This window comes from Notolepis coatsorum (genome assembly GCF_963971535.1).
Source record: "Notolepis coatsorum genome assembly, chromosome: 19".
NCBI classification, from domain to species: domain Eukaryota; kingdom Metazoa; phylum Chordata; class Actinopteri; order Aulopiformes; family Paralepididae; genus Notolepis; species Notolepis coatsorum.
Genome location: NC_140183.1, coordinates 58,574,452 through 58,587,655, shown reverse-complemented (window position 1 = coordinate 58,587,655; position 13,204 = coordinate 58,574,452). Strand labels below are relative to the sequence as shown.

At 40.0% G+C, this 13,204-nt stretch overlaps 1 protein-coding gene across 1 annotated transcript; it reads right to left on the bottom strand.

The window, feature by feature from the left end:
• Positions 1-280: 280 nt before the first annotated feature.
• On the bottom strand, positions 281-9,675 carry LOC311246785 (26S proteasome non-ATPase regulatory subunit 4-like). Its single transcript, XM_084337034.1, has 10 exons — positions 9,617-9,675; positions 8,383-8,523; positions 7,360-7,474; positions 6,038-6,124; positions 4,596-4,664; positions 4,209-4,424; positions 3,682-3,790; positions 1,696-1,836; positions 922-977; positions 281-797 (listed from the first exon to the last, which is right to left on the bottom strand). Exons 1-10 carry the CDS (start codon positions 9,640-9,642, stop codon positions 624-626), a joined length of 1,134 nt encoding a protein of 377 aa, XP_084193160.1. The 5' UTR covers positions 9,643-9,675; the 3' UTR covers positions 281-623.
• Positions 9,676-13,204: the final 3,529 nt, after the last annotated feature.

Below are 13,204 nucleotides of genomic sequence, written 5' to 3'. Positions count from 1 at the left end.
TGTGACTGTAAAATATAATTGCAATATGCAACACAAAAAGCCTGCATACCACAAAAATGGTAAATAGTGCATTTATCCAAAGCGCTTCACAATTTGTTCCTCACTTTTTACCCATTCACTCACACATTCACAGCGGAGGCGACCATGCAAGGTGCCATGGACACTTCGACACGCTGCCCGAGAGGAGCGGGAATCGAACCAGGAACCTCCGGATTACCAGACGACTGCTCTACCTCCCGAGCCACTGTTGCCCCTAATAGATATCAGACTCAACCACCAGTTCCAAGTGCCATTCTTTTATTTTGTAAATGTATTAATGATTTCTAGGCCATGCTCCTGGGTACTTATAATACAAAAGATTTTTCAAAGGCCAACAAGCATCAAACTTCACACAAAAAGAAAAACTGAAAAACCCCCGTCCATCAATCTGAATGGAAATACAAAAAAGCTGAAGCTCACCAGATCATCAAGTTACAATTTACACAGCTATTCTAAAGGACTCGTCGTCAAAAGGCAAACAGTAGGGTGCCTGTTTTTATTTATTTTTAATGAGAGAAATACTGCGAGTAACATGCTGAAGCATGTCCTTTATTGAGTTGGCTGCGTTTCCCCTCAATACATATTCACTTCTTCTTCTCCTCCTCCTTCTTCTTGCTCTCTGGTTTGGAGCCCGACTGGGGGGCCAGAGAGCCCATGGCGTTGCGGATGGCCTCGTTGTTGGGGTCGACCCCGGGAAGGTTTTCCAGAACACTCTGGAGGAACTCTGGATCCTGCATGACGTCGTAGTCCTCCTCATCCTAACACACACGCCGCCAAATAAAAGTAAATGTTAGTATCGTCTTCTGGTCGGTTAAGTCAACCCAAAGCAGTGTCTTTCTTTACATCCAGGGACTAATAACAGCTTCTAAAGCGTCGGCTTACCTTGGTCTCGCTGGAGTCCATAGCGGCACTTGTGTCCATGTCCTCACTGCCGAACTCTGCAGGAGAAGAAGAGAAGAAGAGATGTATAAGAGAAGAGATGTATAAGAGAAGAGAGAAAAAATTACTAACCTTTGTACTGACATTTACTATTATGCGCTTTGCTACTAAGGAATCTACCTCGTCTATTACATTTACATTTTTTACATTTAGTCATTTAGCTAACACATTTATCCGAAGCAACTTACAAGTTCTGTACGACAAGTCAGCAGGAAGGGTACAACTTTTTCAGCTGAGTAACAATGTTCATCAAACAGTGTTTGCTGCAGTGTTGAGTGCATAGTAGTAGAGACATATTAGTATAGTAGGTAGTAATATAGACAAGTAATATTAATTAGTGAAAGAGTGCATGATAGTAGAAGGCAGTAAGAAGGATATTGGAAGAATACTACTACCTACTATGCTAATATGTCTATACTACTATGCACTCAAGACTGTAGCAGCACTCAAGTTCAAGACAAGAAGAACAATATCACAGACTTGCTGCCTCCCTGCTGACTTGTTGTACGGAACTTTTAAGTCGCTTTGGATGAAAGCGTCAGCTAAATGTAAATGTGATAATATAGTAGATGATGAAGGCAGGATGTATGAAGCTCCGTCTGTCTCAAAATTGAAAAGGACAGAGGATTACGTGTGGAAAAACCCATCCATTTTAACTAGCGAGTGTAGGTTATAGGTCATGGGATATAAAAGTTAAGAGAGGCGTCCGCCGCTGACCTCCCGCTGCTCCCTGCATGGACATCTGCAGGGCGTAGGCGATCTGCTCGTCCTCCGTCATGCGGCTGAAGTCCGGCAGAGCGGGCGCGGCCACGGCCTCCGCCTGGGGGACAGACATCTTCAGCAGGGCGTCTTCGGACTCTGCAGACGGAAACAAGGAGGCGTAAGAGACGGAGTTCACGATTCGATCCAAGCCGTGATCCAGTTCTAATTATTTAGGCAGAGGTTTGGATGCATCATAAAGTCATACGTTTTGACCAGAGTTTGATTTGATTAATTTTAACAATGTCAACCAAAATGTATATTATAAATGTGACGGGACTAGTTCAGTCGGCAATGACTGAATAGGCAATTAAAACCTTCAACACGGTCCCACCAGAAAAAGTACAATGGGTGCTTAATGACCACATCAAATAATGTAAAGGACTTGTGTATTTGTGTAGTGATACGTATATTTTGTACGTATCAATCAATTTGGTTTTTGCAAACGTTAACATTATGCACTAATTAAGACGACAACTAGTGAGACTCAGGTCATGAGATTTTACATTTTCTGAAAACATAAACAGTTTACATTGTTTTAATATGTAATATATGTACCCATTTGTAATATGTAGTGTACACATTGTACATTTCTGATACAATACATAATTATATTACTTCTGGATATAACATGGCTGAAACCTTATGACAATGTAATAATAATCAAATACATTTTATTTGTATTGCACTTCATATTTGGCATCTCAAAGTGCTACATGTAAAAAGAGAAACATTTAAAACAGATAAAAAAGAAGCATATCAGCAACATTTAATACAACAGATAAAAACGGAGCACATGAAGGTCTAAACAAATTTAAATAAAAAGGCTCTACTGAAAAGGCTCTACTTTTAAAAGCATGTCCTCAGGTGGTTGGGGAGAGCATTCCACAGACTGGGAGCAACAGAGCAGAAAGCCAGATGTAGAATGTAGTATAATTATCTTTATAAATAAATGACAATCATTTACAGATCAATGTGTTTACACATCTAAAATAAATACATAACAAGCATCAGGTATGTTTTGTGCCGCTAATGAGAGGAAAAGGAGAAGGGAGGGGGCCAATTTAATTGCCCAAAAAAGGGGGGGGGCTTATTTCACCATCACATCACTACAGTATGTGAACAGAACACAGCCGTGTACATGCCATAGCATATTCACACGGCGGCCATTTTTCTCTTATGTCATGCTCAGGATGGGATTCCCTGAGCATGACATAAGAGAAAAATGGCCACCGTGTGAATATGGTTGAAAACAATTGAAATTACCTATGAAAGGACCTTTGTGAATCTCTTCACTTCGGTTTTAACAATCGCAAAATCAATTGATAAAAGCGTCACACCTGAGCCTAGTTTTTTTCATTTATCCGAACGGCGACTGCGGTACCTAAAGAACCGGGCAAACAGACTACTGACGGACAGACTCTGAATGATCACACAAGCATAAACACAAAAGCACCTTAGTGACTGACACACCACACAAGTATTACACGCAGACTGCTGCTAACATATACCTTGTATTGTATAAGTTTGTATAGATAGAATATATGTTGTGTATTATGTTTAGTCTATAGTTTCGTTTAAAGTCTATAGTTTATAGCTATTTATACAGTTAGCATAGCATAGTTTGTATAGATAGAATATACATTGTGTATTAAGTTTATAGTTTAGTTATAGCTTATCTAGTTTATATTTATAGTTACAGGTTATAGTTATAGTTTGTATAGATAGCATATCTGCTACGGTTGAGGAGTCAGGAAAAACAAGCATCTCACGTTTTTCTGAATGTATGTACATTTAAAAAAGCTGTGACAATAAAATAATCTAAATCTGAATCTATTCCTGTTTGTCTAAGCCCCTCCCCGGAGACATTCTGTTTACATCACGTTATGAGACAGTGAAACAGGCCTCCGTAGGAGAGTAAAGGGCCAGTGGACACCGTCTCACCGTCCGTGGTGGGGGAGGGAACCCCGGCCTCAGCTGCCGACACGACAGAGGCCCTGCGAGCCTCGTCCTCTTGTCGCTGCCTCTGTTCCTCCATCGACACCCTGAGAGCCTGAGGAGGAGAGGAGGAGGAGGACGTTAATGGATGAGTCAAATTATTGAGATCACATACAGTAAGTGACCAAAACATATATTCTACCCTTTTAGGACAAGGTTGTAGAAGAATTACCAAAATAGAGGAGGTAAATCGGTGAGATAAAATGTGGCATAAGAGAGGCAGTCGAAGGAGATAAAAGAGAAGGAATTAGAACAAGGATGCCAAATATCAAAAGGAGAGGGGCGAGCGAGAGGTGAGAGAGACAGATAGATAGAGAGACAGGGAGAGATATAGATAGATAGAGATATAAAGATAGAGAGAGAAAGAGATATATATATAGAGAGAGAGCCACATACAGAGTCCACAGTCACAACCGCAAGCTACTGACATTGTAGCCTCTCTCTCTCTCTCTCTCTCTCCCCTCCCTTCTTACCAAGGCCAGCTCTGGGTCGGCACTGGGATCCACTCCGAACTCAAAGTCGCCGGCCCCCAGGCCCAGCAGGGCCCCCCCCTCCCCGGCCAGGATGGGCGAGGACAGCAGGGCATCGGCCAGACTGGGGCCCGGGGGGACTGTGACCAGGTGGGAGCCTGTTCCCTCCTTTCCGTTCAGGGTGTTGATGAAGGCGGTCAGCTTCTCCGTGTTCACCTCCTACACAGGGAGAGTCTGGAGGTTAACCGGTGGAGCGGGTGACGAGCAGAGACAGAAGGTAGCTACTGCTGGCGTGAGCATAGTTAGAATGCAATACAAGGAATGTACATGGAGCTTGAGACAGGTCAACTGAGTGTTACAGGTGATAATGAAGGTTTAAAGGAAACGAACCTCCTCTCCAAAGTTGATGATGTCCACGCTGACTTTTTCCTTCTTAAGACGCTTGGCCATTTTGACCAGCTACATTAGAAAGAAATATAGTTTTGTTGAGACATGAACAAGCATTCCACGGATAAATAAGGGGCTTGACAAAATAGATAGATGCACTAATGGTATCTGCCAATATTAGTGTTTTACTGATAACTCGGCATTGGCAAGGATTCCACCAATGATGTACATACTAGGGGTGTGGACATTTCTCGATTCTAAGATGCATCGCGATGCAGACGTGGATGATTCTGCATCGATGCAGTGACCGAACATAATCGATTATATATTTTTTTACTCTCTTGCTAGCTTTTATGTGCTTTTACAATGTAGCGCTTTGAGATTTGCTCCACAACTATAAAGCGCCCTACAAATATATTATTATTATTATTAAAGCTAGTGCTCTGGTCATGCATCCACTCAACTCATAGAAAATACAGCATCAGGCTATTCTAAAAGTATTGATACTCATACGGATACTAATAAAAGGAGTATTGAACCATTTTTAACAGCTGGGTATCGAGATACCTTTCTAGTATCTGTATCATGCAACACTAGTAAAGACATTTATTTTGACATTGATTTAAGAACTTCCTAAATAAAAGTTAATTTATCTGACTGCTTGTATTAATTGATTAAAAAGTAAATTAAAAAGTAGATTAAAAAGTAGCCATGTGCAGTAATGTAGATTATAAAATTGAGGATGTAATATATTATTGAGCTGCATCGAGATGCATCGTAGAATCGAATCGAATCGTGGACAGCTTAATCGTAATCTAATCTAATCGTGAGGCCAGTGAAGAGTCACAGCTCTAGTACATACAATTAGGACACATTTTGGGACACATTTTCCAGACAGTCACATTTACAGAGAACACCGAACAGCTACGTCCACCGTACAAACAGACTAGTGACGGACAGACTCTGAATGATTACATGAGCATACACACAAAAGCACCTTAAGTGACTTACTCACCACACAAGCACACTTATTACATGCACACACTGCTGCTACTTACACTGTAGAATAATACATTTTACCTTGTATTGTGTAGATTGTATAAATCATTGTGTATTGTTGTTTACATATCTACTACGGTTAAGGAGCCGGGAAAAACAAGCATTAATTTGTGCATTTTGTACTTAAGTTTTGTATATTTTGTATAGTGTTTAGGCTTTATTCTTTTTACTGTATGAAGCACAATCTCAGGGGGCTCATACAGAACCAAGCATTTCACTGTAATGTACATGTAGTTTATATGTGACAAATAAAACAAAACTTGAAACCTTTTCTGAATGTAGTATGTACAGTACATTTAAAAAAAGCTGTGACAATAAAATAATCTGAATCCGAATCTACACTGGACCAGACAAAAATAACTTTGAAGAAAGATCTATCAGCTCACGTCCTTCTCGTTGTCCTCCACCGGGCTGCCGACAAAAGCAATGATGCGCAACTTGTGGTTTTTCCCCTGTCTGTGTTTCAGAGCAAGCTGTACAGGAGAACAGAGAGAAGGAAGAGGACATGTCAACATGGCCAGTCAAGTTATAGGGAAACCACAAAGACAACTGTCTGAAAGGGCAGCTGGGTGGCGCAGCGGACATTGAGCTCGTCACCAACGCAAGAGACACCGGTCTCGAATCCAGCTGTCAGCGTTGCCTCCAGCTTGGGCCGGCCGTCATACTGACTCAATTGGCAGAGTCAGCGGGAGGGGAGTCGATGGGTGGTAGTCTGGTCATTGTAAACAGCGACTCCTACAGGTCGGTCAGGGCGCCTGCACAGCAAAGACAGGAAATGGCGGGGGCAGTGTGAGCCTCCCACACGTTACACCTCGCCAATGAGAGTCCGCGCTGGCAGGTGAAAAGAAGTGACTGGCTGCCTCCACATGTATCGGAGGGGACATGTGATGGGCTTCTATCCTCCCTACGACTGGCCAGTGGGGGGCACATGCGAGCAACGATCAGGGGAGGGGAGGGAGAATTGGCAAAGGAGGAAATTGGGATGGGAGAAAAATCACAGAAAAAGGAGAAGAAAAAGTAGGCAAAAAAATTAAAAAGACAACTGTCTGAGTTATATGTACTTCGGAATAGAGACAAGACTCAGCTAATATTGTCTGATCCTTTGCATCCCCTTCGTGGTAAGTTTGACAAGCTTCCATCTGGAAGGCGCTATACATTAACATTTAGATGTAGTGATTTAGCTGACGCTTTTATCCAAAACAACTTACAAGCTCTGTACAACAAGTCAGCAGGAGGGGTACAAGACTTGAGTGCATATTAGCATATTAGGTAGTAATATAGGTATGGTAGATTCCTTAGTAGCAGATTGCATAATAGTAGAAGACAGTACAAAGGTTAGTATAAAAAAAAATCATTTCAGATATTGATTGAAGAAGTGTGTTTTTAGTTGACGACTAATTGGGCGGGTTCAGGCAGCCGCCCCAACTGTGGCGGGAAGTTAATTTAATTATCCAATATAATTAAAAGAAGAGTTTTTCACATTAGGATCTAACATCCCAACAGGCCACCTTGTTTATGGTTTGATTCAGTTTTAAAAATAGACAATAATAAAAACAGTAAGATAGAATAGACAGAGTAGGATAGTGCAATAGTGCAGTGCAATAAGTAGTAGAATAGAATAGACATGAAATGAGCACATAAAGTGCAGACATATAAAATCAGTTTTTTTACAGCGTTATCTCGTATAATAACGACGTCATGTACTCACTTGTGCCACTCTGATGCCTGTACAGAAGCAGATGTTGCCACAGGGCTGGACAGTGTGCAGCTTGGACAGAATCCTCCCGGTGTCAGGGGTCAGTGTTGTCAGGACCTCACAGTTGCTGCACAGGGAGGAACCACATCAAGTTCAAGTTGTTTTATTTGTCACATATAAGGTACATGTACATTACAGTGAAACGCTTGGTTCTGTATGAGCCCCCTGAGATTGTGCTTCATACAGTAAAAATAAAAGTAAAAAGAATAAAGGCCAAACATTATACAGAATATAATATACAAACTAAAGTACAAAATGCAATCTTTTTAAAATGCAAAAATTAGGTAGCGATGTAGTGCAAATCTTTTAGTAATAAATAGATACAAATATGGTGTAGTGTTAAAAAGTGTTTAAACCAGATCACTATACATTATTATTATTATTACTACGCCTAGGCAACCACTCATAGGGTTGGGTACCAAACTCTGTACTTTTAAGGGTATCGACCGAATTACATTGGTACTACCGAGTACCGATTTCACGCTAGATCAATCGGTACCAAATTTCGGTACCTTTACATGTTTAGTATAAGAGTAATATACTAGACAAGAGGGAGGCTTTTCCACAAATATATATATATTACTGTCCCGTCTCTTGGGTCTTTGGAAAGACCAGGCGAGGTTAGAGGAGTTTGATCATATTAACTGAGGATGGCCAGATAATGTTGATATTTAAACATTAACATTTAAAAACATAATACATTATCATGTGAATATATTGTGTGTGGTGTGTTACAACAATAAATAACAAAATGTTCTAAATAAATAAACGTTTTGAAATTGAGACGTTTGGACATGTTTTCTTTTTTTTTTTACAACTGAAATTAAGCGGTTGTTAATTAGTTAATTACCGGAAAAAGTACAATTGGGTACCGACACCGAATTCCAGGAAATGGTACCGGTATCGGTTCAAATGTGAACGGTACCCAACCCTAATTATCGCTCAGTGCACTTATTCAAACACACTACCCCTTACTTGGCCATGGTGATGAGGCCCACGTTGTTCTCGGGGTTGGTGCGGGTCTTGGAGTGACAGACCATATTGACAGCGTCCTGCTGCGCCTGCAGTCTTGTGGGCAGAAAGTCTCCATTGCGCATGTATTCACTGTTGTCCACACTGAGACAAAATATGAAACATAACTGTTAGATTAGATTAACATGTATTGTCATTATGAAAAGAAGTTTGAGGGTGCGGCAGTGGCTCAGAAAGAAGAGCGGTCGTCGGGTAATCAGAAGGTTCCCGGTTCGATTCCGGCTCCTCTCTGCAGTGTCAAAGCGTGTCCTTGAGCAAGACACTTGTCTTAACCCCCTAACTGCTCCCGATGAGCAGGTTGGCACCTTGCATGGTTGCCTCCGCCATCGGTGAGTGAATGAGTGATTGAATGAAGTGTGAGGCATAAGTTGTAAAGCGCTATATACTAAAAGTGCTATATAAATGCAGTCCGATTGGCATCTAACCAGAATTGCAATAACAGTAAAGTGCAATAGCAATATACAATGTGGATTCAACTGGAGAATATATAAATGAGTATTACTGTAATAATGCTAATCAGATATATGTACAGTGTTATAGTATTATTATTATTATTAACAATACTGTTCTGCTTTTATTGTGAGCGTTTTTCTTTTACATTTAGTCCAAACAACACTAGAATGAGTTGAATAACATACATTTTCAATTTGTATTAAACAGAGACAAAAGTGACAGGCAATTCATGACAGTTAACGATGGCCATCTATGTTGGAGAAGAAAGGCTAATTCATTCTTCGTGGGATCTGTTTGACACTCGGCTGTATGGTAATGTTACTGCAAACAAAGCCAGCTGAGATGTGTTGACCAGTAACACTGACGTTTAGCTAGCCAGGCTAACTAGAAACAAAACAGTTGGTTAATCCAGCAAAAGGTCAAGTTGCAGTAAACTAACTCAGTGACAAAGCCAACGGTGATCGGTGATGTTGGAAACGTTTCTCGTCAGCGAATCTAGTTTCTCTTTGATATTTGCTAGCTAGCTAACGAAATGACTAAGGGAATAACTCCAGCTGTTTGGGTCGAGAATCTTTTAGCAAACATATCTAATGCAAACGTATATGTAATCATTTAAAAACATACGGAAACGCATGCAGCAACTTTACAAAAAAGGGTAACGTTGTTAAACATTTAAATTATAGTATTTTAAATGCCATGTTTTAATGTATTTTGTTGTCCTTACCAGACCATAGTACTTTCGAGAACCATCTTGGAAATCTTTAATGTGCTACGTCATCGTGGTGGTTTATGGGTAATGTCGTTTTATGTGAAGAAGAAAAAGAAAGACCCCCCCCACACACATAATGTTGGCCTATATAATATATATAAATATATATATATATACAGGTGCAGCTCAATAAATTAGAATATCGTGGAAAAGTCTATATATTTAGCTGTATTGAAGCAGTCATTTGTGCAAAAGGAGCCCCAACCAAGTACTGAGTGAACATACATGAACATACTTTTCAGAAGGCCAACATTTCTATATACAAAAGAAAAATACATCTATTTTTTATTGGTGATACAGACTTTTGGGCTTTCATGAGCTGTAAGACATAATCATCTAAATTAAAACAAATAAAGGCTTGAAATATTTCACTTTGTGTGTAATGAATCTATAATCTACGAGAGTTTCGCTTTTTGAATTGAATTACTGACATAAAATAACTTTTCCACGATATTCTAATTTATCGAGCTGCACCTGTATATATATATATATATATATATATATATATATATATTATATATACACATGTATATGTACACACACACGTTAGTTAACAAATAAGTAAAGGGAGAAAGTAAATAATGAACATGCCTTTGTGAAACAGAAGACAGTCTCTGCACTCGTCTCCAGGTTTGATGTGGCCTGCTGTATATTTGTGTACAGAAGTACATATATTATACTTTAGAATAATGATATTTAGATATGTAAGGTCCCTAAAGTGAATGGAAGTGACTAGGGAGCCTGACACCTGGGAGATGGTGGTGTTGACAGCCCCGAACACCACACAAGGGTTAAGTGAATGATTGAAGCCACTTTTTCAATAGCTTGCATGTGTATTTTAAATTAAACACAGAAGCATTTATGAGATAAAAAAAAATATTATTTTGTACAGTGTTTGGTCTTTGGTACTTTCCTTTTACTGTATGAAGCACAATCTCAGGGGGCTCACAGAACCAAGCATTTCACTGTAAAGTACATGTACCTCTTATTTTTTTTATTTAACCTTTATTTACCCAGGGTAGGTTCGCTGAGGACGGATGCTCTTTTTCAGCTACACCCTGCTTCACATTCACACAGTTCCATTCACACCTGGGAGCTGCCCAGTACAACCACGGTCTGACACCATTGGCTACTGAGCAACACCACTCACACTGGAGCAGTTGGGGCAGTTGGGGGTTTAGTGCCTTGCTCAAGGGCACTTCAGCGGTTGGTGTTAAGGGTATGGGAGAGTTATTCATTCACTTCCCCAGCCCAGATTTTTCCTGCCGGTACGGGGGAACGAACCAGCGACCTTCCGGTCACAAACCCACTTCTCTAACCTTTAGGCCACCACTGCCCTACATTATATTATATATTTTATATGTGACAAATACATTTAATTTTTTTTACTTGAACATGAACATGTATTTATGACTACTTAGTTGTGTGTCTCCTTCAACCAGCCCTATCAGTTATATAATACGTTACAATAAATAAATATGGGCAATAAAGAATTTGAATCTGAATGTATACTATGAGTAAAAGTAAACAGTATACGCAGGTACAGTATAGACAAGGTACCCTAACTGGCATGATATCTGCCATACGGTGTAGTCCGTGCAGGTTTTGGTGGTTAAGAGTCAGACACACTTAGTGGTCAGACGTTCCTAATTGTTCTCCAGTTCTGCGACTGCTGGCAGCGGTCCATGCCCACGGTTGTGGAACCTGATGGGGGGGTTAAGTCTGGGCCTGAACGTGCTCCTCATAGAGGGGGGTAGGCTATGCATGTAATATTGACATTTATTCTCAGTTAATCTTACTCATTATGCAAATAAACAGTGGTGGAGGAAGTACACAGTTCCTTTACTTAAGTAAAATTAGAAATACCCAGGTAAATGAGTACTCTGGTAAAAGTAAAAGTCCTCCATTAAAATCCGACTTAAGTAAAAGTAGAGAAGTATTTGCTATTGAATGTACTTAAGTATCTAAAGTACACATTCTACATGACGTTTGTATATTCCAGTGCTTGGGAGCATTCAAACTTCGATCCATTGACCTCTACAGGTGATGTTAAAGTGGTGTGTGGTCCAGCTATGCTGCTCTGATGAAAGGTTATGTTCAAGTGGTGTGTGGTCCAGCTATGCTGCTCTGGTGAAATGTTATGTTAAAGTAGTGTGTTGTCCAGTTATGCTGCTCTGATTACGTCCTCTTGAAGTTGTCAGGCTTCAAACATTTTGCCATGTTTTCTATGCAAAGTGTTAAGCACTACACCACCGTGCTGCAGCCTGCGTAGCAGAGGACTGTTGCTGGAGATGCATCTACTTTGGGCAGTGGGCACTAAGGGACTGGTACGCAGGGGTGTAAAGTACTTGAGTAATTGTACTTCGTTACAATACTCAAGTACTGTTTTGGGGGATTTGTACTTTACTCGAGTATTATTAGGTTTGTATACTTGTACTTTTAATCAATTACATTTTTCTTTTTTTTAAACTTAAATTTTTATTAAACATTTATAGACATACAACACAACATATACAATAACATCAACAACACTATTAAACAGACATAAACAATAAAGAAAAAATGTAATACTCAAAAACTAAATAAAAAATACTGACTTGAGCAGAAATTCCACAAACATAAATAATAAAATGGAAAAACATAAAACAGTTGTCATACCCTAAACAAAAATTAAAATAAAAAAGCTAACTAAAGCAGCATTTTGTGACATGGGTTCAGAGACCCTCCTTGAACCTCTTTCCTCCTTTACCCTTCGCCCTCTTGTGTTGCATTTGGTTCTTCCTCTGTGATGTCGTTTTCGTTCCCCTTGTAATCCTCCCACTTTCCCCATCTTTCTCCAAATTTCTCTTCCTGTAACCTCAGCATGTGTGTTATCCTCTCCATATCCTGTATCTCCCCTACTATTCCTACCCATTGTGCTATTGTCGGTGGGTCTTCTTTGTACCACAGTCTTGTTATTGCTTTTCTGGCCGCTATCAACATTATCTTTATTAAATATTTGTCCCCCCCTTGTATTCCCTCGTGTGTCAGGTCTCCTAAGTAAAGCACCAGTCCCGTTTGTGGTAACCCGTATCCTAATATTCTGTTCATTGCCTCCCCTATCTCCTCCCAATACCCCTTCAGCTTCTGACATCCCCAGAATATGTGCGTGTGATTTGCCCCCTCCTTCCCACACATCCTCCAGCATGCTCTTTGTGTTGGTGCATATTTTCCCTTCAGCTCTGGGGTTATAAAGAATCTGATTATGTTTTTCCATCCAAACTCTTTCCATATCCTCGATCCTGTTGTTGAATGTTGCACCTCGCATATGTTACCCCATTCCTTCCCTGTTATTCCTATCTCTAGTTCTCTCCCATTTCTCCCTTATGTAATCGGTCGTGTGTCCCTTGCTGGTCATTATAGCCCCAATCAATTACATTTCAGAGAAAAAAAAACATACTTTTTACTCCTTACATTTAAAATGCAGACCTACAAAGTACAAATCTTTACTTGAATTAGTATATTTGTTTCTCTGGCCGAACTAACGTTAACATTATTAATCCT

Excerpts from the sequence above, each read along its gene's own strand:
- LOC311246785 (XM_084337034.1), bottom strand. The coding sequence starts at position 9,642 with ATGGTTCTCGAAAGTACTATGGTCTG. Across the intron at positions 4,665-6,037 it reads TGGAGGACAACGAGAAGGAC|CTGGTCAAAATGGCCAAGCG; the intron begins GTGAGCTGATAG and ends TTTCTAATGTAG. Across the intron at positions 1,837-3,681 it reads TCCCTCCCCCACCACGGACG|AGTCCGAAGACGCCCTGCTG; the intron begins GTGAGACGGTGT and ends TTCCGTCTGCAG.